The following is a 25,524-nucleotide window of genomic DNA, read 5'->3' as shown; positions in this document are numbered from 1 at the left end:
CTATCCATCTTCCTTAAATTGGTTTGTGTTATTTTGGCAGCATACACTTTCCCAGGACTTTCATGCAATGGGGAAGCAGGGCAGCGCTTGTGAGCTCAAGGTTGTTCCTTGGCAGCAGGGTAGGGTCAGAAAGCATTAGTTACAACATGCCACATATATATTTTTATAATATTTCCCCTTTCCAGAAATTAAAAAGAGGAGGAACAGATTTGGCATGTTTTTAGCTCACAGGTAATTCCCTGAAACATGAAAACAGCCTGCTGATAACATTAAAATAATACTCAAATTGAAAATATTGCACTCTCCAAATCTGCAGCCATGATACACAAAAAAGTCTTCTTTCCTAAATGCCAGATCTCACTTTTCAAAATGCCATGCATAGGGTTATAGAAGGAATTCTGTCTGGCCCACAGTCCTATAAATTCTAATTAAGACCAACACCATTTATCACACAGTAATAACTTCCCCTCACCATCATTATATCACAATAATGATATATCACCAGGGACTTCAGAATAGCAACACACTCATTAAACAATGTAAGCAGCAAAATTTACCCTATGGCATGTCTTTCCAAGAGGCGCTGAACCGGCATAGAGAGTTTTCCCAGAAAACGTTTGATGATCGGTCGGCTCTTTGCAAATTTGTCTTTAACTTCTATTTCCAGGACATCCGTGGGCAGGGAGACAAAGCTGAATTGCTGAAATAAAAGAAGAGCACGGAACAATAAGCTGGTGGCTGGGACATAGCAACACAGAGTACTACAGCTGTAAGGCACACCTCAGCACAGAGATGTGAGGATCTAGTGAGGTGAAGGACACAGATCACTCTTTCCAGACACTGTTCAGATAGATTGTTTTGATCTATCTCCTTTTCTGTTCGTCTGTGACCCAGCTTAAAAAGAAAGAACTCTGAAAACACTGTTTATCTGGATCAGTTTCCTAACCTGGTTCATGTCACAGTCTCACAAAGAGCTCAACCAGAAGGCAAGCCACGGCACAGGCTACTGTCACAAACAATACTGGGAAAAACAGGAACAGCACCATCTAAAACTGCTTCTGTCACCAAGGGCATTGAAATGTGTTGACTGCTGTCTCAGCTGGTCTGGTCATAAGAACATCTATTTGTAAGTAATGTTTCAGTAGGCTTTCAGAGACTGTGTGCATGCATATCTTTGGTAGGAACAAGGAGAGTGATATTTTAGGTTACAGGAACAAGCATGGGAGCATTAGGGCACCTGGATATGTCTAGATGTCCCAAATTTCAATTTAAAAATAGTAGTGAAGGGCAAATATATTAGGTAATTTGGTTTTGTTTTCGCCTAGACTGGCTAAATTCAGGCTTGGAACTGGTGACACAGGTCACAATGATTTTTCTGAACATCTGCTACTACTAGAATATCATCAATCAAAAAAGCACATTTCTGCTGTGGTGCACAATAGTAGGAAAACTGTCAAACCACTGTTCCCCTGAGAGGTCAATATTGATCTGAAAGACAACTTCTGCAGGAAGCGAATATTGAGATGGATGGAAGGATTTTTCTAGCTTTCCCCCTGCCAAACCAAATCTTCACAACAGAATCACCTCTGGTTTATCAAGGCTTGGAGTTAAAGCCCTAAGTCACTTGCTCTATTAAATCATGGTCTAATTCAGAGATGCTTAGTTTAAGCTCCAAGTGAAACCAACATGAGTGGGATATTCTGTTAATCACACCCCATAAAAATGAAGATAACCAGAGAAGTATAATTCAAACAAGAGCTAAAGTGTTATTTTCTTCTTGTTTTCTTCTACATCTTTTTAACAGGCTAACAATTAAGATAAATGCACCAAACAGGAGAACCTGAATTCTCTATGCATATGGAAAGCTGCCTTAAAAAATAAGTTGTCTTACTGTTTCACCTGCTAAAAACCTTGAGTAACTGGCAGTTCATGACACTTGAAAGCAGAAGAGGGGAATTAACTTTAAAATGAATTACTGTAACTTAGAGCAATTTTCCATTTAATGAATTCTCCATTATTGTGCTGCTGACTCCTATATTGTAAAAGTCTCTGTTGGAGGGGAGCATGCACACATACAGGTAAAGAGTGAACTGTGCACAAGTGAAAAGTAAAATGTAGGTCTAACAGTCTGAATCTTCTGAGGTCAATAATATATTGTCTTGTGATGCAGCTCTGAAGCAAATCAGAATCTGCATGGAAATTTATTTTCATAGTATCACGTGGAACCAAGCCTGACAGCTCCTTCCTTGCACAGGAAACATATTGACTTCTTCCAGAGTAATAACCTGAGCCTAGATTATGGATCCAACGAGCACGATGTATTGGAATCAACAAAAGAAAGTGTCCCTTTTCCCTTGAACAGCTGTGTCTCAAGACGTACACACACCAGGATATTTCATAAAAAGTGGAATGTTCAGATTTCATCACCTGCCAAACCATCATATTTTGGTATATCAAGACTGCCCTGGGATCAGGCCCTGGTCCATGATCACAGCTCCCAAATGTTTCCTCTAGAAGGATGTTCTCATGCATAAAACCAGCAGCATTTTGGAAACACAATTAAGCCTTTAAGACCAGAAGTGTCCTGTGGTAGAGCTCAAAGGCTTTGCCCTTTGGAGGCAACTGCAGCTTGAGATCAAAAGTAAACTCACTGAAATGGGTTTGGACACAAGTTGTAAAACAGTGATAATCTGACATAATTCAGTTTTCCATTATCTAAGAAGTTGCTTCTGCTGTTGTTCTCATCTAATTTGATTCTTATCGGGCAAGATTTTTCTAAGGCAATCTCTGACTGCAGGTGCCTCAGGCTCATGCCATCCAAATTGAAAAGGAATCCCTGTTTGTAGAACAAATGGGCCTCTAGCCCTCTGAAAAATATGGATCCCAGCAAAACACCTTGATTTGACAACTCAGAGACTTACAAATGCATTTTCAAAAATCACCAATCACTTTTGAAAACATTAAATGTTCTTGTGACATTTAATGATTGGAATGTAATCTTTGGATGTGGAAGCAAATCGTCATCAAATCCTAGTTTCCCTGTCATCCTTCACCATCTTTTCTGACAAGTGACAGACCCTGTACCTTAGCCACAAAATATTGATTGCTCTTAAACTGTTCAAAGCCTTGGCCTTTACTATCCTGCTTGGCCTCTACTATCCTGTCTGGAAGAGAAAGGACTCTGTTTCATGGTTTATCCAACACAACTAATGTAAAGTAATAATATATTACTGATGGAATGAATTAAATCCTTTCCTTGCCTGTATTTGCTAATTATCACACAGTGGCCAGTTTATGAAAATAAAAGCATATGCTTCATATCTAAGTTTATAAAAACAAAAAAATCCCAAACAAAGGAAAATAAAACAACCCACCCAAACCCCCAAGCTCCCCCAAACCACAAACAAACAAACAAACAAATAAACAAACACACACTGATTATAAATTTGGCAGTACCCTTGGGTTCCCCATCAGGGATGCTGTGATTAATAATTCATCCCAAGAAGGGGGTAAAAAAATGAAGGCTGTAAAATCACAACAGAGATAAAAATCAACTGTATTCAGGAAGAGGGAAGTTTGATGAAGCTTCTAACACATGCCCAGAAACTTCACCATTGATAACCAGAAGAGCTGATTTAAGAGCATTTTAAGAACAAGTCTGCTGACATTTTTTGATGTTACTATTACAATTTTTACTTTAAGTCTTCTGTTATTTAGAACTTTTCTTATTCTTACAACTCTTAGTGCTACCAAATTAACTCAGAAGTTCAGCTTTCACATTTTAAAAAAGTATAATACTCATAGTTGCAGAGGAAAAGCAAGAATACAAAAACTTTGCCATAGTAAGCCCAGGTATATTATTTTTAAAAGACTTCTGGGGTTTTTTTTGACAGTTACTATGTGAAGCCAGATTCTTTTATCTTTTTAATCTGGCATTGATAACTGTGATCATTGATTTAACTGTGATAAACTGATATTTTCTTTCACAATCTAAACCAGCAATCTTTACCTTGCATATTTTCATTGGGGCCACAGCGCACTTTGTGGGCTTTTTCACTAGTTGTTTTATTCTTCCCCACAAAAGTTTAAGTTCTTTGAATCACAACCACTAGTGCAAACCCTGCAAGACTGGTCAAGAACTTCATGGAACTTGCTGGAATACAAAGTCACTAAACTAAATTTTACACTGAGACTAACTGTAGAAGAGTATACTGAAGTTTACATAAATGCGTTTTTTTTTCCCAGTCAAAAAATAAAGTAGTAGTATAATTTCTGGCAGTTTTTAAATTCTAATGTAATGGCTTTAGTCTCTCCAGCTGTTCAGAGATCCACCAAACTTGACAAGGGCTTCAAGGAAGTGGTTTGTGCCTCTGTCTGAGCTTTTACTCGAATTAAAAAAAAAAATATCAAAGGAAGTCAGGGAAGTAACACAGATACTAACTTATCCACCAGAATAGCTACAGTTTCAAGTTTAAAGCCCAAGAAGATACTTTTGTCTACTGACTATGTGTTTGCTTGGATAATAGCAGACAACAGGACACCTGTAATTCACAACAATTTATTTAAGTGATTACTAGAACTTGAAGTTTTCACTTGATCCACAACCAAAATTCAAGTCAAATGCATTATATAAAACGTAGGGAACAAAACTCTTGCAAGTAATGGGCAGATCCCAAATTTATATATGATCTACAGCAATCAGTGGATGAACAGGTAACAAACAAGAAGTTAAACCTCTATTCTCTGATTAGCCCAAGCCAGTAATTACCCATGCATTGCCTTCTTTATCACACCAACTTGGTGCAAAACTCTTAGAACTTGAGATGATACATGACACAGCACACTCCACGGAGGAGCTGGTGGATTGCCTCAGCAGAATGAAATGCCTTTAGGAATAACCTGTTTCTCACTGAGGGCCTGGCCCTAGAAATAGCTTCTGACCACATCTTGTCAATGTGGTATCCAACCCTTACCAGCCAGGGGTTCAAGGGCTCTCCTTTATAGGAAAGATGAGGAAGTCCTCCACTGAATGGATGAGGTAATGAACCAGCTGCCCTTGCATCTGGAAGAATCCCAGATTGAAAAAAACCCTGAATTAGAGGCTTTGGAAAAGAGTACAGACCTCCAGAGAGAAAAACCTTTTTATTTTCCTCTACAAAAGTATTAGGACTATTAGAAGAAATGGTTGTCAGGTGTATTCCTGAACAGAAGTTACCATCAGAAAGACTGAAGACAAGGAATGATTGATGATCCCTGGTATACTGGGGAAAAATAGCACTTGTGAACTGCAGAAAGGATGCTTTGTGGAGGTTGATGTTTCCTAGCCTCTGGAATGTCTTGGCCATGTCTGCATCAAGAAGATTTATGGTACAATGTGAGTGGATCTGCAGAGCAAAGCAGCTGGTGCTGTGTACCTGACTACCACATCCGGACGTGTTGCAAGGGTTTTACCATGAAATGACTCCAGGCTGGTGCCCTGGATTGAACTCCCATTTATTGTCTGAAAAGCACTTGGTGCACTCCTGGAGCACATCTGTTCACTTCCCTTCTGCTGAGAGCAATTGAGTTCATGCACTTCTGGACTGACAAGTGATGTCTTTAGTGGGGAGAGCAGGAGATTTGCTTTGAAATGGATCTCTTGAATGGAACACAAATACTGTTATAGATGGACCCAGAGAATTAAGAACCATGATCAATGGAACAAGTTAGTATGTGTATTATTTTCCTAGGGTCTTCTTCAATTATTTCCTTCTAAGGGTGTGATTGCATCTCTCTGGAATTAAGATGTCTATGAGGAAACAGACTTGTTTACATCTCTCTAATTTCCCCACTTCTTCAGCCATTTTTCAATGTCTGTCCCACTTGCTACAGTGGCAAGAGATGCAGTGATTGCTTTGTCCCTACACATTTAATGCAAAGAGGGAGTAGGACAGGAGAGAGATCCTTTTAATTCTTCACTAAGAGAAGAGCTGCAGCATTATAGCACATCTTATCAGACACTGGAGAATCTGTACTAGGCTTATCCTTAAAATGCCCCTGCCAATTGAAAAGCCTTAGCTGATATTTTCTCAGGCATCAAAAACCAACAAGGTATAATTAATTATTTCCATAGAAATACAGAAATGGAAGGAGAGTAATGAGCAAAAGTGGCATGATAAAGAAAATCACAGCAACATATTAACGTATTAAGTCTTCTTGGGTTAAGTGGTGTATCATCAATTTTGGCTCTGGTCAGTAATAAGTCATTAGGATTCTCCTCTCATTTACACAGATTTTACACAGCTGCCTCCTGCAGATTCACTCTCACAGAGACACAAATCAGAATCAAAGCTATACAGAATCAGCTAAGACATTCATACTCTCACACTATCTCAATGATCTAAATGTAAATCTGATTTTATATTACTGCTGGTATCTTCAAGCATGATCTGTAAACACTGTAGTAAACACCACTGAAAGAGTTTCAGATAGTAATCTACTTTTCAGGGCCTATTTGCTTCCAGGCTCAGCAATGGTTTTACAGACACAGATGATTAATTTAATTAATGTGAACAGATCTTAAGGGGACCTTAGTGCATGATATATAAGGTAAAGAACAAAGGCCCATGCTAATGCTGACCTGGCAAAATGCATCTGTATCCATTTATAAGAGAACAGAACAACTTCCAGAGCTTGGAATAGTTTTCAAGGAAAGCCAGCTACTGGTGATGATTCATTTCCATGTTTTATTTTTACCAAAGTTGTTTGCATCCCTGAATACAGATGGATCCCGGTGACTCAATAGCACTATCAAGCAAGTTGTTAAAATGAACAGAGATGTCCATTAGCACTAATCAGACAAGTTATAGGCAAGGCAAATTCTTTAAAAAACAGTCAATATAATAATTTGTAGACAGTATAACAAAGTCAGTATAATAAAGACAGATAAATTAATACATTGGTGACTGGAAGAACTGGGCTTTTGATTTGGAGTTGAATAAGCAATAGAATTAAAAATACAATTTATTTGTGATATCCATCACGTACAGGGATGATACAAGCAGAAGTAAATCTTAAAAGGCTGTGAATTACATTTGATGGATGAAGATAAATTTATTCTTTCAGCTGAGTATTTCATTAGCGGGTTTTGTTTCAAATTCTTCAGTGAAACAATTACAGTTTAATGCACATACCACTCTCTGTATTACTCTGTTCTTCATTCAAAAACCTCCTCTACATTTCACTGCTTTCTCATACAACACTACTTGCACCAACAGCTGGATAAGCTCATCAAGAATTCCAGTTTGTTAAGCTTTCTACATTACTCCTAATTGACAGTACTCCTTATTTATACTGCAGTCAGTAGTGCCAAGGGCAGAGCTCCACTGCTGCCATGGGTGGGAACATGCCTATGCCTACTACGAGAAATGCTGGAACACAGCAGTGACTGCAGGGGGCCAAATCCAATGCAGTTCTTTATTATTTGGCACAGCACAATTGTTGGAGTTTTTCCCTGCCATAAAAGGGATGCACATAAATGCACGTAAATGTATGATTCAATCCTTGCTACTAAACTCCTTCAAAGTCAGATAGGGTCTTCAGCAAACTGGCTTTCTGGATTTCTCCCTCAGATTCATCTCAGAATTGTCTATGATTTTATTAGCACAGAAAAGACAGAAAATATCTCTTATTAGCACAAGTATACAAAACTAGCAAGACAGATAATCTTCTAGATGCAGAAGTTGCAAGTAAAATGCAGTTCTAGAAGAAACCCCCCCAAAAATTTGGATGATTTTTCACACCATAACCCATTCCTGAAGAAGTTTGTTGTCTTGGGCTTTCAAATTTCAATCAACAGATATTAAAATCTGTACCTATAAAGCTACAGCTTATCTGTGTAGTGAAACCATGTTTTATTCTTTACCTGGACATGTGTGCAGAAATGTTATACAGGGAAGCTACCACCTGCAAGACTTCACTCAGTCCTGATGACACCTTTGGCAAAACTCATACTAAATTCAGGATCTGGATTTCACTTCACCTATATATTGCTTTTATGCTTACGTATGAAGGCCTCAAAGTTTCTACAGCATAGTCTTTCATATTTGGCAGTAGAATGGAGAAAAGCTTATCCAGATTAAACAATAGGGAGTTCAGCCAGTGTGATGTTTCTGTTGCTTTTATTTTGGTCTTCTGTTGAAATTATGGAATGATTCTGTGAGGCCATGTTAAGACTGTCAGCATTCTAGTGTTCTGAATATTAAATCAAAATCAGATCAAGCACAACTCACTTTAGTTTAAATTCATACTGGTGATTAAAATATATTAAAACATCTTCAATGGTTTTACTCTGTTCTGGAAAGACTCGGCTTTGCTCAAGTATCCCCTGATTGTATGACTCTAGGTTTGTGCTACCTCAGGTAGCACCCATTGTATCAGCCAACATAAAGCCTCTAGAGAGGCAGAGAGCTAACAAACTCCTTATTGCATGATCTGGCTACTTTGGCAAAGTGTTTTTCAGTCCCAGAACTTGTGGGTGGTCTATCACATACCAGTTCAGCATTCAGGATCACAGAATCAGTGCCCAAGTTATAACTCTGCATTAAGGAAAGCAGCCACACACCAGGACTCAGATAGTCAGTTGCATCTTGGCATTTGGGCAGGCAGCATCCAAGCCCAATGCTTCTATCACTGATGATGGCCTGCACTACGGAAGCCACTTCCCGCTGGTGTTCAAGCCCTTGAGTGCTTCCTTCTTCTGATTTTGCATTGGTAATCTCAAGAGACAGCTTACGTGAGAAATTATTCAAGTGCAATATTTTTGAAAGGTTGTGAGTTATCTGAGGTGCAGAGAGCATGAATTACTTAGCTGAAAATACTGTAAATCTGTGTATCAGATCTGACATACTAACTGCTATTTGTTAAGTGCTCTTGCTCTCAGCTTATTCACATCAATTAATTTACTAGTGAAATGTGGTTGTCCTCAGAATGATAAGGCAGCCATTCCAAGTCTCAACTATATTTTATCGATGTTTGTAAAAACTGAGGCAAAGAAACAAAGAGTGAAACTGCAGGAAGTTGAGATTGTTTTTAACCTAGTAGTGGGCTCCCATTTTAGGGCAATCTACCCCTCAAGAGTTAGATTATTTGATTTGAAATTCAATCTATTATTTAACAGATTTAACAGATGACTCTTTTGATTACTTTAAATATGCTGAGTGGTTGCATCAGCCAATATTTAGAGTTATGTCACTGGTCATTCCTCAGAGCTCTCTTTCCACTCACTAGTAAATAAAACAAGAATTGAGGAAACAGTCTGCTTAAGGTGCCATAGTTAAGAATGAAATACCATAAGTATGTCTAAGCTAAGTGTTCAGAAACGTGAAGCACTTTATCTGCCAAATCATAGAATTTCCTATCCAGCTGGATGTATGTGAACTACTTTTTAAACTGCTTTGTTTTGTTCCTGTGATATATTACTTGTCTGAACTATGTATCACTTCACTGATTTCTGAAACATTAAATCTTTTTAAATGAGCTGTTTCTGACCAGTGTGACAGCACATGCATTGTTTCAATATGAAACAATACGCGAATAGTGTCATTATATTTTGCTATCTATATTAGAGGATAAGCATACACCCTTCTCATTTTGGGAAATGGGGACTTCTGAAATTTTCTTTGCATTTTACCTCCACAGCGTGATAGGGCTATTTACCATTTGTGCTTTTGCAACTGACTGAGTTGGCAGGGCAATACCTGCCTAATCTGGGGCTGTAGAGTTCAACCTGTCCAGTTCCATGTGGTTTCCAGGCACTCACTTATTTAACATTACAGATGTTTCTGAAGAGCATGTGAAAACATACAGAAACATGTTCAAAATGACGTCTATCTATCAGGAGAAGTTACCACCTTGGGCTTTAACCTGCCTCAGTGAACAACTCTCAGTGTGACAGCTCTTTCACCTCTACAGTGAGCCCTGCTGCAAGTGTCAAATTGTCACTTGCTACTCCTCATCTGTAAGAAATTTCCATTTCCTTATGTCACCTTGTACAAAGTACTGCAAGTTAGAGCAATGGAAGAATAGCTTTAAGTCAGGATAACCTGTGCTGAACAGCATTTGAACAGCCTATGAAATGATCATCAATATTGCATGAGACAGATGAAAATCTGCCTGAGGTACCAGGGTGCTCCCAGAGCGTTTGTCTAATGCAGGTGGTTACTATACAAACAGAACAGCCTGGTAACTATATGAGGGAAAAATACCAGAACAAATTAATATAAGTAAATCTTTTTAGTCTGTAGGACTTTTAGTGCTGAAGCCCTACAAAACTGAATTGACTCTTTCTGAATTTGCTCAAGGGTAATCAAGAACATACAGAAAGATCCTAGTCTGCAGATATTTTGATAATTTTATTTCCCTATTCCAGATTTTTTCAAGTTTAGCATTCAGTACAAATCAGATAGGTCATTCAACTGAAAAAAAGAGAACAATTGCCTTCTATTCACATGGAGTGACAGAGAATCTAAGAACAGAATGACCCTTCTGAAATAATAGATTACCTAAAATTTGTTTTTGCGAAAACAACTTGTGACTGATACTCTTAATGAAATGGCTACGAGTCCTCAGTATATTGTCACTTCATATATTCACATCCATAAGTGAAAAGGGTGGACAGAAGAATGGCTACCACCATGATTCAGCAACAGTTTTCAGTCTTCCTTCTCCCCTTGTCCCGTGAAGGGACAAGGCTGCAGAAAATCAGGCCTATGGTCATCTGTGCAGCAGAAACCAACACAGCTTTTCAGTAACAAAACAAAGAGTTCAGACAGGCTGATTGCACAGACTGCAGCACAAACGCACGCAGTTAAACATCCCAATATCAGCTGAGGCAAAGCCAGAAGGAGAACATGTTGAACCATGGCTTGTCTCTTTTACACTCTTTTGCCACTCACAGGCTAACAACAGAAAGGGAGAGGCAGCACACTTGCACGCGATCATGAAAACCTGGGGGCTGAACAGCAAAGCTGGAAGCCAGCTGTGCTCTTTTGCTTTCCCATGTATTTAGGCCATTTCATTGTTTCTCCTTTTCTCATTGCCAAACTCCACTTGGAAAAGAAATGTCAGCCCACAAACTCAGCCATTTGGCATAGCTTGAAGGGAAGACACCCATGAGATTTTATCAGGGCCACATCCCTATGTACTGAGCATCACATACAGAGAGCTAGTTTCCCCTTCATACCTGCTCCCCTCTAATTCTGAGTCTTATACACTTCACTGAAAGGTCTCTGCCAACTGCATGATCCTCCATGCCAGTTCTAGCTTGATCACATCCACAGCTGGACCTGGGACTTCTCAACCAGACACATCTGATGCTTGGCTCCATAGAGAAGATATGACTTGGTGGATGCCTCATAACAATGTCCTCAATTAAGTCCTGCTAGAAGGCATTTTTCACTGACTAGTGTCAAGGTTGTCTCCCCAATCAGATAACCTCCCCCACCTGCCATATAATCTGATGTGGCATCTAGTTTCTCCAGGTAGGAGAATTCAATCCGATTTCTGCTCTTTTTGCCCACTCACAGTCCCATGTCTATAGAGTTTGACCTAATTATCCCTCAACTACTTTAAAATTTGCATTTTAATTTGAATATATCTGTGTAGTGTATTTATTTACTTTTACTCTTTCTTGCAGTGGAGATATTGTTGTGACAGAGCACACCAGAAAATCACACCCAGTATGTCAAGCTCCTTTAATTCCAAAGAGATTCCTTATTCTTTGCTGCCTATTGCCATTTTGCATGTAATTTAAAAACAGCAGGCAGCAATTGAACTCTCAGATCTCATTAGTACGTACAAGTCCTTCCAACAAAAAGAAGCAGACTAGATACTATTTCTTCAAGGTGATGGCCAAACGTGCCAAAATTGCCTTTGATTTATATTGTCACTGAAGCTTTTCAATCACATTGCTTCTCTTTATTTGCATGCCATACCTGTTCTGCTTTATATTATGTCTCTGTGTAAGAACACTATGACAATCTAGCAGCAGCCTTTCATGCTATGCAAGTTTATTTTTCAATTCTGTTTTATGCCTGCCTTCAATAATTAACAACTTCATAAATTACACCAATGAAGTACAATCTACACTGAAAGTATAGTGCAAGTTTTAATGTACCACCCATCTTTGTAGCTAATTAAGCCTTTTGTACTGAGACAAGTAGTAATGAAATACATCAAACACAGTTAGGTCAACAACTATTTAGCCAAGAACTCAATTAGGGAAAAAAAAAAAAAATGAAAGAGGGATAGTACTAGAGTAAAGTCCATGTTTTAGGAAAAGTCCCAGCTTAACTGTCCAACTGCTTACCTCTCCTTGCCAGATTGGGTTGACAGTATTACACATGATCTTAGATCTTTTCTCCTGTCCGTGATGAGGAAGGGCTGGGAAGATGCTATGTTTTCCTGGCTGGATGGAAATCTTCAGATAAGGATCTGGATTGAAGAACATCCCTTTCTTCAGACCAAAAGCCTGGAAATCTGAAAGAAGGTAAAGAACCAGATTATTTTTCAAATTCCAGGCATTTCTTTTGGATGCTAGAAACAATATATAGAGAACTGGTAACAAACTCAAATAATATGGCAGGAATGTAAAAAAACTCACTATGTTTATTGTGAGGCAGTGTAATTCCAAACCATAATGATCTTGTGATTTAGGATTTACACATTATTACATAATGAAACTGCAAATTTACAGCCTTATTGTGCAGACTGATTCAGCTTTTAAATCAATATTTATGCATCAATATTTATTCAAGTGATATACTGTTTTTTCTAATAAGCTGAGCACTTGCTCAGCCTGACTGTGACTGTAGTGGAAGAACTACTCTGAAAAAGAGATCTTGTCATTTAATGTCAAAGTCATGGCATTTGGTACCCAATGGATGTAATTTTTCCTAGGTATAAATTTTACCACTGTACAGATTTTAGCTTTTACACCACTTTTTTCAACGTGAGAAGTCATTTTACATTTTTTCCCACTTTAAATCATTTTCTTCCCTGCATGGGTTAACTTCATCTTAGGAAAACTCTTGTCTATAGTGTCCAAATTTTAAGCAGGGTTTTACAGCTGCAGAACTCCCAGAGAGCATAATATGTGTTACACACACGAAAAATGCCCAGGCACTTATTCGAAAATTTCCCCATAGCACTCTGAAGAAAGACACAATGCCCATTATGATCTGTCCCTGTGAAGCTGATGAAAAGAAAACTAATCTGCCGGTATATCATTAATTTTGGCTCAACAGACACAGACTGACCGCCCTGGTCTTCTCTTTTTTCAAATATATTTCTAAGCTTTCTTTGGAACATATAGGCATTTATTCCTATTAGCGAGTTCAGTAGCTAATCTATTTTCCACCACTCTTTGCATGGAGATTCTCCTCTGTTTAAAGCTTTAATTCACATGGGGCTATAAACACCATACTGCATTCTGCCTATTTTCTCTCACTGTATTGGAGAGATAAAAAAGTATTAGACAAAATGGTTTCTAAAACTGCATAGATGCATACCTAAACATTCAATTTAAACACATATTTGTTCTTTTGGCAGTTTTTGAAAACATTAGTTTTCACAGTCTTCTAATTCTCTTCTGATTAAAAACCCTATTATTCCAGCAGGTTGTGAGAGACCATGAAAAACCCTCAAGGCAGATATTTTGGATTACTCTGAAAATCATACACATTGCACACCATCATCAGTATTTTTTCAGAAAATATCTATATCAAACCCAGTTGTGTGTTGCTTCCTTAACATATGGTAATAGCCAACACAATAAAATGTGCAAGTTAAAAAGAATTGCTTTTCTTTCTGTTGTTTTTAATCATCTATTTCACCACAATTCATGTTGCAGATATTCAAAAGCTGTTGGACAGATGGTCCTGAAACAGGCTGTATTTTAAGAATCTTATTCTTGAGACATTACCTAACAATTAACAAAAAAATAAAAAATAAAAAAAATAGAGGACATCACTACTAAGAGCTTATTTGAAAGCACATTGCTGAAAGTACGTACTGCCATGGTCCTAGCAATGCTATCTCACAAAGAAAATTATCTGCTTCAAAAAGATAACACTGATTTTTTTTTCCCCCTTTTTTGTTTTCTGAGTGCACAATCTCGGTGTAACCAGCAAGTGTCTCATCTAACAGCCCTGCTGAAATCCTATATGGCAAACTCTATTGCTCTGGAAGTTGTAGTGTTAGAAATGCATTCAAGAAATAGAAACCAAGATTGCAAAAGGAGTATGAATGACAAGGGCCAGCAGTGTATTAGTTCAGCCTGCTAACATATGAGAAGAGAAAAAGACCTCTGGGATCTTATTTTCTTTTGCTCTGATACTTCCTCAAAAGAGTCTAAAACTGAAATATTCATTGCTGTATATGTTTCTGATTTTTTTTCCTTCTCCTTCAAAGAGAGACCACGCTATCTCTGGGTACCACTGAGTAACAAAATAGTCTACTGATAGAAAATACCTAGCACTCAATTACGTAGACTTATGTAGCATGTAGCATAAAGAACATACATTTAGGATGACCTATTAGCCTCTTTCCAGTTATGGGAATTAGAGCACAGCCATGAAGGTACTCCTAGCTTCAGTTAATAGTCTCATTTTTGTATTTGAATGAGGAAAAAAAAAAAAGTAATTTAGCTAAGAATGTGGCCAGAAATTTTATTTGTATAATTCTCTTGCTGAAATTGCACAATACAACATTTTTTTTAAAAAAAAGTCAGTTAGAAACTTCAATTTTATTGTCCAAAGTATGAATAGGGCTAGCAGAAATTGCTTCCCAAGGACAAATATCCCAATTATATATCTCACCACAAATTCTCATCACTGAAAAATAGAACATCAAAACTGAAAAAGCTCTTAATAAAGCTACATGGATATCTGCAGGTAAGCAGAATTTCATTTAATTTGAAGCAAAACCTATCTGTAGATCCTGTAACTGTCTGATGTAACTTGCTGTTGTAACTCTTACTACTCCAGTAAGTCTCCAACACAAGAATCACAGCTGTTCTGCCTTCCCAAATGCAAATATTTTTTCTCTATTATCTTCAGAAAAAAGGTTCAGAAGATACTAAACTTTTAAGTGAAGGTCTGAAGCTAACCGAATTTAAATCTTTGGTTGAATGAATGAATTCCAGAAGGCTGGGACATACCCTGCTGCACACTGTAATTTTAGACTGCATTTCTTGGAGGCATATAAGGAGATGCTACAAAGATAACTCATCTATGGTTTGCAAAGGTGTACGTTCATCCAGTCTCTTAAAAAAAAAAAAGTTATTAATATACTATGTGTCAGTTTCTCATTTAGTCATAAATCACACTTTAGTGTGAAAGAGGTTATATACATCTAACAGTTTAATATTGTCAGGCCATCTCTCATGACAGATGACAGAAGGAAGAAATCCAGGTAAAGACAAAGTAATTACAGCCTTTCACTGTCACAGACTTGCACTACTTGTAAGTACATGCATCCTTTTTCAGGTCTCTTCACTGGAGAAAAATGGCTTGTACTAACTGCTGCCTGCTGCTGTCCCCAAGTGACTTACGTATTTGTTCCAACTCCAGAGCTTTCTTTCCATATATGCTGATCTCGAGGTGCCTGGATGAGACATAAAGAAGCTTTACACTTGGTCACTTGGATGCATGTACGCTCTGTTCCAAAAGTGCACCACAGACTTCCCTGTCTGCTTTATAAAGGATCATTTAGCAAATCTAGTCACCATGAAGCATCAAAAACTTTGGGGCACTGGTGACTGTGATAGAGACTATTTTTGTAGTGAACCAGCGTATTTATTGGAGCCAGGTGGGGATGTCAATTCCAACAACACAGCTAGAATACATCTGCTTTTTTCAATGTTTGATTTTGCCTCAATACAAGTCATTAAGCTTTCAAAAGCTTAGGGAAGAGTCACGTTTCGTCATGCTCAGCAAGGAGATTCTCTGACAGTAATGATGAGCAAAACTACCATAAAGACGTTCTTTCAATTCCCCACAGACACAGCAAGATACTCAACCAGACCCATGCTCTATATAGCAGCATAACAGAAAAGGATGGAGAATCAGATAGAGAACCAGACCCTGGAGTAGACTGTTTTCTAAATTAATTACATTTAGTCTGGTCATCAGTATGCCAGGAGTAAGTTAAGGGAACTGGAAGCTGTTTTCCCCAAGGGATAAGAGGACTTTGCCAATATAATATTCCTAGAAATAATGCACAAGGCTATTCTGTGCCGTTTATAGATGTGTCTCAAGAAGACTCAGTCCATCTAGTCTCTTGATGGTGCATATTTTACTGAATATTCTACTTAAGATTCCAGATTCTACAACCCAACAGAAAGGTCAAAGACTAGTAAGCAGCAGAGCTACTAGTTTTGAGAAACTGATACTGATATTTTAAAACTGATGGAAAATTCCTTTCAACAAATGCCAAGTATTGAATGTCCTTTGTGTTCCCAAGTACCATCCAAGTAATTATAATTGATGTCTAGCAGGTACCTATACTGGCACTTATGCAGAGGTTATTAACCCTAAGAAATTCTACAGTCAACCCACCAAATTCACATTTTTCATGTTTAGCATACTAGCCTCATGATCTCAGGACCAGGAAATGAGACATATTCCTCATGAGCCATCTGACCCCTTAAGAAAATGAAGACATGTTGAGTTACACCAAACTTTCCCAGAACATACCTAAAAACAGAACAAATGAAGTTAACAGGATACCAGAAAGACCCCAGTGTTACTGGAATGACCACAGTCAATTTAGATTATGATCTCAGCTGAAGAATAGCAAAATGGAATGTATTCTATAATCTGTTCATTAATGGCAGAAAATAAAAAATACTGTCATCTTATTGAGATCCTGATAGTTCATGTATCAAGGCACAATAAACCATCTTCATAATCCATCACCACAAGAGAGCTGCTGATTAGGATGTCAATGGACAGCTCCATCATTCCCCTTCAGATTCCCTTTGTGAATTCCCAAAGAGCAATCAGCTCTGGTTCTGACACTGAAAAAACATACTTGAACAGGACTGGTATCTGGACAGACTACCAATGAGGGAATTGCCAGGGTGCCGATATGTCAGTGTTTCTTTTGTAGACCTTGGACGGAACAAGAAGAACCTATCTTAGAGGGCAGCAGTTCATCTACTGAGCTGAGCAACCTAAGACACAGGCATGCCTTCAAAGAAAGGAACAACAAAACTCTGCTTGCTCAAGATTGAATGGAAGGCACATAGGTACTTTCTCTCAGCCATGTGCTTTTAAAGCAATATTTTTAGTTATTGTCAATGGAACAATATTTTAATAGTAAGACCACAGCAATATTGCATTTATTGAAATGTCAGTTTGACTAATGAAGCAGTGTATGATACCAAACTTTATTTGGCAATCACCTCTTTGGAAGAAGGTGAGCAAGGATTTTCAGAAGTATTGCATCTGGGATTAATTAGATTTCAAGAAACAAATATTAAGGAATTCTAGAAATCAAACAGTAATGTGCAGTGATAAGAAGTCTTAAAATCCAACACAGCAAACTAATGCAGGGAAATTGAGAAAGATACTACTTCAAGTACAAGAGATGACTGACTTGATCAGCTACTGAATGAGATTCTGTAACTGATGATATGCAAGAGGTTAAAAAAAGTGCTTCTTTTTGCTCTCAGAAATTACAGACATATAGACAGACTTCACTTTTCTATTAAAATAAAATCCAGGAAGAAAAGAAAGAGCTAGTGTAATTGCAAAAGAAGGTTTTAAGGTCTGAGATTTAAAAAAAAGACTAAGTGGATCAAATAAACCAAAATGTTTCTGTCATAGGGCTCTCAGGCAAAATATTAAAGACACTGAAAAAGAGAAGAAAATATTTTTTCCTATCTGTAAATGCTTCAGAGAAAAACAAAAGGGTTTCTCGTTTGTTAAAAGAAGGGCAGCAGAGGTACTAGGAAGAAAATAGGTGTATTAATAAATGAAAGCCAGTAGTGTTGGAATTAAGTATTCCAAAATGTCTGAGAGATAGGCTACCTTTTTAATCATCTTCATCAAGAAGGAAAACACAGAAAAAGTTTGAACCACTAATGTGAACAGCTTATCACAGCAAGGGATAAGTGTTTTTATCACTGCAAGTGATTAACCACTGGAGCTAAGTACCATCTTGGTATCCTCAGATCCTGACTAAACACCTGTCTGTGAGACACGTCTGAGCCAAACTCACACAAAGCTCACCACCATGGGGCAAGGTGTCCTGTGTTTAAATAGGAGATAAGAGTAGTTGAATTCAAAGCCTTCTGAGGCCTTTCAAACTGCTAGTCTAGGCATACTTTGTAGGCACAGTGTGTACTGGACGTGGTAAAAAGCCACTTCACCTTGACACAAGTTCTGACAGGTAAGAAAAAGGCGTGGGATTCGTAGTTATAAAGTAAGCCACTAGGATTTGGAAAAAAAAAAAAAAAAAGGAAAATAAAGTGCATTATATATCTGCATTCTGAACAAGCATTTCATGCTAACAACTACTGCCATAATGACCCTTAGCAGACCTTGCACTATTTTCAGTTGTGATTTATGGTCTAACTTCTATAAACTGACAACTGTTATTACTTGAATACCTGGTCTAACAACTACACAAAAACAACTAACAAGATTCTCAGAGAGGTGTGATGGAGATAAATGCCTGAATGATTGTGCAATGTTCAGATCTTCTGGTAATTTGTTCCCTAAGGACACTTATAAATAAAGTGTGTGAAAACATGAGATATGTGAAATATTAAAGCCTGAAAAAATTTATTTGATGCAACATAGACCTAGGAGGCATATTATGCAAACCTCATGATAACACCCTAAATATACCAGCCAACAAGACTGGTTTTAAGGGCTTTCAGCAAATGCATTATACTGCTGCTAAACCATGAACCTGCAAGTGAAGTAGCTAGTACATTGCAGGAAGCTTAGCACATTTTTTCCTTCTGTACTTCATGCAAGAGAGCTCTGACGCTTTTCAGCCACCTTAATGGAAGTGTGACATTCACTGGTAACAGTGGAAAAGGCATGTTTGAAAGGTAAATGCAAAGTGGACTGCAGAGTTTTCCTTAAAGGCTTTTTTCAGTCTAGCTTAATTAGGCTTAAAATATTTCTCTTGATATTTTAAATAATGAAAGCTATAATAATACAGTCATCATAAAAATCATTAAGAAGCTTAACCATGGGAAACTACCTTATTTGAGATCAGTGTTGCCAGTGAACCTATTAATCTAAACCAGCCTTTCACAGGACCAACTTCCAGTCTTCAAGGAAGCAAACATGAAGTAAAAAACCCTCCTAGTGACACAGAGCAAACTCTCTGCTATTTCCATTCTCAAGAAGCTAGTCATATTCTTGTGCCTTGAAGGATTTTACACCTTTTTCATTGTTTGACATTTTTATTCAATCCAGAAATATTTTCTCAAAAAAAACCCTCCAGTGAAACAGTTGGATTTTGTACAACCAAATAATCAATAAACTGCAGAAAGAATAAAGCACTTTGTCAAAAGCTTTTTAGAAAAAAAACTGTTTCCACACAGTTCATTTCAACAGAGGGTCTCACTGGACTCTCTCAGAGGTAGAGAAAGCAATACAAGTCAGCTGAAATGCACTCATATTGTTCAGGGTTTCTTGTGATTTGGCCTAATTTGAGATTTTTCTCTCCCACTCTAATAACTTTTTCTTCTAGAAAAATTATATGGCAGAAAGCATAGCTCTTCTTGCATTCTTTAGATTACAGACTGCTTAGGACACGATTCCTCTGTGTTGGTGCAGTCACCTCCAGGGACACTAAAGACATTCCAGCCACATTTTTTTAACTGCAACTAAATCAACCATAATTTGGAAACCTAACTTTTAAGTAATGATTGTATTGACTAATGACTGAAGATAACAGTATACCAAAATATAGATATTGGAAAGGAAAACTCTGTATAAGCGAGTGACAGTAGAGAGGTTACTACTGAGATAGTGGTGCAAATGGAAAGGAATCCCAGTTCCTTCTGATGCCTCCAGGAGTTCTGCCTTGATTTGCATTTTATTAGCTAGCATAATAGATAGAGGGATAGCAATAATTTTGCTTTGAGAGAGACGTTTTGTTGCATGGTGTTAACTAAGAAGGTAATAGATAAATCCTTGTGATGTATTAATCTGTTAATTTCAGAAAGATTGAAATGGAACTATTTTGCTAACTTAGATTTTTGATAAAATAATTGCCAAATTATTTCATCAAAGCTTTTCATATACCTGGCTGTGATGATGTTGTTAATATGGATGCGATATATATGCAGATTAATTGCTTGTGAATCACTGGAATAAGATATCCCAAGTGTATTATGAGGTATGGTCTTTACTTTAAATCAAGCTGTAAATTAGATACTCTAGTTTATAAAAGGGTCCACTGACACCACATTATTTAGCAGTCTTACAAATTACTACTCTTGACACCTCTTGGCTTACTAGGCAAAAGAATCTGAGAGAATGAAAAACTGTAACTAGCTCTGGGCCACATTTTCTGTGTAAGATTATTTATGGACATTAAAAAATATTAAGTCTACTTCTTTATTTCTGTTGAGCTAAACCTTTGGTTTTATCAACGGATGGATGGATGTCCAGTGTGCAACTTGGCAAAAGTAAGTCATGTGTTAAAAAAGCCCTGCCCAACGTCAGTCTGATCTGCCATGTATCATACACAACCTCGCAAGAACCACACTGGCTGCCTAATTTGGAAAAGCACTGACACGCATCCTTAATAAAGGGAAGCTTGACACAAGCCTATGCCTGTAAAACTTTTGAACTAGGGTACCACATTTACTCTGTACTACATGCTCAAATAATTTCCAAGTCAAGTCAAGCATTTTTCTCTTTGTCTTCCAGGAGCTAAAAAAATAAGGAAATGAACCAGCAAGCATAAGACTCCAAAATAAGAGTCATGCTCATAACCACTCTCTTTTGACAAACTGGTTTCCGTCTACAGATGTGATTTACATCTTGTTCTTACCAAACCCAGATCAAATAGTTCATAGGTCTCACATGGAAACATATTAAGCCCTTAAAACCTGCAGTTTTACTTTGACATGCCAAGTAATGAGGTTGAGCATTCCTCATGAAATGCAGGTAAGTGAGAGCAGTCTTCTGGCTCAAGAAGTCTGAGAATCACTTTTGAGTGATACAGAGAAGCTTCTGCACCACAGCATATGGATCTACCTCAGGTCCAGACCATGACTGTGCTTTCCAAGGAACAGAGTACTCCCACAAATGGCATTTTGCTCTGTAAATAAAGCACACGCCTTTGATCTTACTTTCCCTTACCTACATATTTAATTGTAAACCAAAAAACCTAATATGGCCCCAGAACTCTACTTAGAAGAAGCTACTTGAGCACATAACTCTCATTGAAGGAAAGGAGTGTGACAATAATACTAGATATTTACTCTCTGTCTCAGCATCACTTCTAGAACAACAGACAAAGAACCCATGCATAAATATATACATATATATACTTACACAGCTGTGTACATGAAAGGTTCTAATAACTTCAGTCACAAACTGTTTGGCCTTAAACCTTTTGTATCAGCAGTGACTTACCTGACAATGAAAAACTTATCAGTCTCCGACTTCCTTGTCCCTGGACTGAGTCTTCATTGGTGATGCTTTTAAAAATCTGCTGGGAGATAAAGAATTATGAGAAAGAGTAGTCTCCAACAACTATTGAACAGAAAATTAATTAGTAACTGTCTTTTTTACAGAGTCTTAGTTAGTTTTATCAAACTAAGGATCAATTACACAACCAGAGATCAAAACCATGTTTTTATTTAGGTAGTCATTTAACCATTAATGACCTAAGTCATCCCTGCCTGGAAGCTTTCCCTTAAAAAAACAGAATTATGCAAAAATACTACTGTAATTTGAGTATAGCAGTTCTTTACTCAAAAAGGAACTACTTATTAATCAGGAGATAAAAGTAGTACATAAGGATTGGGATGTGGCTATCACCTCTTGAAACAACTTCCATCTTTATAATACCTCATTAATTGTGTGGAAAATCTTGTTCCAGACAGTTTATTGCATACCTTTGAGAAAGACTTCTGAGAGATTACTAGTACCCTGCATAAAAAACCTACTGTGAATTATGCTAAGAATATACATCGAGGGTGAGCTGGAAAAAAAAATAATTAAAAATCCATAGATTACTCTTTGTACTCCACAGTTCAGTTTTTAATGTCAGTTTTGGTTCAGCAGGTTTATTGGAGAGCTGCTGTTGTGCAAATTAGGCCCCAAGCTGCCTTCTGGGTGTGATCAGAACTGGGAAGCAAGAACACCCATGGGCCAGTGTCTGGGGCATTAGGAGAAGGCCACCACCAGTAGGTTTTGTGTGGAGTCCCTGAGCAGGGCAGAGGAGATGCCGTCGGGTGTCAGATTCCAAGTTCAGCAGGGAGGTGGTGCTATGAGTACTGCTTCCCACCGACTTTGGCGTCAAACCAAGCGCTGCTCTGCCCCCGGGAAGCAGCAGCTCCATGTCACACTTGCCATTCAGCTTTCAGCCAAAAAAGGAAAACAACATTTATGCAGTGAAGTTTCAATTTCTGATGGGAAACAGTAACTGAAGTCCCACTCAGCTGTGACTCATTGCTCGGTATATTAAATATTGTGTAGTCAAGCTTAACTTAGAAAACAAGCTGCTCTCTGCCCCCGGATAGTGCAAAGCCTGGGCAAGTGGGTACTTAGCCCAGCTAACAGGGATTAAACAACCACACGTGGATGAGATGTAGATAAAAAATACATGGATTGAACTTAGACATCCTTATAAAATAATGGATTCTGTTGGACCTGACTTTTAGTCATAATCATTTTGTTTCTTCCAGATTATCTGAATGGGATAAAAGGTAATGAGTAGGGCAGGACTATGAATAAATTCCAGTAGAAACATCCCTGTTGGATTACAGCTAATTAGTTGCAATTGCACTATTTGCATTCTCAGCAAAGTAGGTTTCAATATATTTATTGAAACCACCACTGATTTCTGGTTAGAGACACATTTAAATCAGAATATATGTGACTATAGGAACTTTATGACAAGAACTCGGCAACCTTTACCAGCCAAAGTACTGATCCCATCAAGAAACAGTGACATTTCTTTGTCAACTTATATTTTTCATACTATGTCACTCCCTGACAATGATTACACATTACGCTTTAATGCTTACTTTTATGGTCTTTTCATGATTTTGTCCAGGATAGTAACAGGGCCGAACAACCTAGATATGTGCACATTTATGTGCACATAAAAGGCGCTTTTTTCTACTCCTTCAACATTTTTCTGGGGTTTTATTTAGATCTGCCATGTACATCATGCATCATGTCAGTATGAATAGTTCAGCAAACTGCACTTTGAATAAACAGGGGAGGATCTGATGGGGTACTGAAAACCTGTTCAAAACTTTAAAATATTTGCTATTAAATGACCCTTCAGGGGCCATATCTACATTAGTAAAACTGTATTGAGACAGTTACAATAGAGTGTTGTCACAAATCCTGATACAAAGCAAAGCATCTTCAGCATGGTCAAACTTGCACTAGCAAGGCTTGCCATTATACAAGGATAGTAGTAACACACCCAAGTCCCATAAGTGAAACAACAACAAAATAAACTTATTAGCTCCTGAAGGGTCCATCTGTTCTGTGAAGCAGGTGCACCCCACAGCGTTCTGTCAAGTGCTCACCACTTAGCCATACAATCAGGGGTACTAAAAGCCAGCCCTGCTGTGCAAATGAGTTCCATCCTCAGTAGCTGACCCCTGCATAACTCTCTGAGATGCAGCACTACATCAGCATGCCAGCCCTTTTGAGAATGCCTCGCAATAACCTTAGCAAAATGAAACACTTGCTGGAAGCTTTTCTGATTTTCTTCCTGGCCAGGTGGATGAGAAAGGGAATGCATGGCAGAAAGGCTGAAGGAGACAAGCTTTTGTCCTTTGTTTTGAGACCAGTGGTGAACCATTAAAGACTTCATACAACTGAGCCTCCTGTGGAGCTCTACCATCACAAACCTGTGCTCCTCATCCTCCAGTAGTCTGAAGGCACTGGTTATTAAGTCTGATTTTCTGAAAATAAGAAGAGCTATTTGCTGCAGTCTGGATTCCGTTTTCTAATGCAATACCAGACTGTCCCAAGTAATGAGGACAAGGCTGCACTTGATGCAGGGCAGGGCAAAAGAGGGTGAGTGGTCAACAGAGCTCATCAGCAGCCATATCAAATGAGTTTCATAGTATCTTGAGGCCTGGGATAGGGATGTGCACAGGTCATACTGCTCCTGCTTGCCATTCATCGTGAGGGAAATCTAGACTCATCTCAGTGGCTGCAATATAATTACATTGGGAGTTTTGTCACTGTAAATAAACCTTGAGTTTAGTCATCAGGAGGCAAAAACCCCTCTATCTTCTCAACTGCCACTTAAAACACAGTTAGTTGACAGACAGACAACATTAATCTCATCACTTGACATCCTATGGGCTTGAAGTCCTTCACATGAAAAGGAACAAATGTGATTTTTCCTCAATAACTTCTGTCTTTTTTATGTCCTTGATGTGAGAGCTCAGTCTGAATTAACGTGATATTTTTAGTTTATAATGCCATTTCTGCAAATTGCACAACCCAGCCTAATTATTTTACAGGTCCTGCTGATACAAAACAGATTTAATATGCTTTTACTACATATTTCTGCTATATCTAGACATGAAGATGGGACATAAGCTGCAACTTCAAACCTAGCTGAATCTGTCTCCAAAAACCAAAGATTTCTTGAACTGGGTTCAAACCTCCTTTTGATTTTTTTGAATGTAATAGGAGACAGTGTCATAGCCACCAATGTCAGCACATACATTCAAACAGTTACAGAAGCATCGGTACTTCCTTTAAAATATTCTCTAGTAAACACACACTGTAAAATCTTCTGGTCTGTGATAGTTTCCTAAACTCTGAAGCAAGGTGAAAGATGACTACCAGCACCTGTGATGGCTAACCAGGAAACAGAAGAAGGTACGTGAGGCCAGACTGAAGCCTGTTGGGACTTGCTGACCTCAGGAAATGGCCCAGCTTTGTTAGTGCTTTTTATTTTTACAGTGCAGAGAAAAAAAGAAGACCAAAGGAGAAGACTGAACTTTAAAAATAATAGTCTTGTCCTGAAATCACTTTTCCTGGTGAGCAGTTCCTGCAAATGCTAGAAGGAACTTATGTGACCCTGAAAGAGAAAGGAGACAGGTTTCACACTAGCAAAGGGTGCCCTCGAGATTCCCTTTCTCTTTAGCCATGGCATGAGTTATGAAAAAAAAAAAAATCATCTTGAGAAATCCCAGAGTATTACAGTCCATCAGTTCTTGCTGATGCAAAATTCCAAATGCAACACTAAAAATTTGTCTAAGCAGAAAGCCAGAAACAAAAACTCTCACAACTAATTAAAAAT

At 38.0% G+C, this 25,524-nt stretch overlaps 1 protein-coding gene across 5 annotated transcripts in view; it reads right to left on the bottom strand.

Moving 5' to 3' along the window:
* The window catches only part of HECW1 (HECT, C2 and WW domain containing E3 ubiquitin protein ligase 1), a 250,224-nt gene that overhangs the window by 73,658 nt on the left and 151,042 nt on the right, over positions 1-25,524 (bottom strand). For all 5 annotated transcript variants that reach the window (XM_005533197.3, XM_088060634.1, XM_088060639.1 and 2 more), the window contains 3 exons: positions 21,651-21,726; positions 12,347-12,516; positions 558-700 (listed from right to left, as the gene is read on the bottom strand). In XM_005533197.3, coding sequence (XP_005533254.2) covers positions 558-700; positions 12,347-12,516; positions 21,651-21,726 — 389 coding nt within the window. The remainder of the gene's footprint in view (positions 1-557; positions 701-12,346; positions 12,517-21,650; positions 21,727-25,524) is intronic.

This window comes from Pseudopodoces humilis, chromosome 1 (genome assembly GCF_049639895.1).
Source record: "Pseudopodoces humilis isolate 2021_Gansu_Grassland_sample_001 chromosome 1, ASM4963989v1, whole genome shotgun sequence".
NCBI classification, from domain to species: domain Eukaryota; kingdom Metazoa; phylum Chordata; class Aves; order Passeriformes; family Paridae; genus Pseudopodoces; species Pseudopodoces humilis.
Note: the sequence above shows the minus strand (reverse complement) of the source record. Positions and strands in the feature narration are given on the sequence as shown.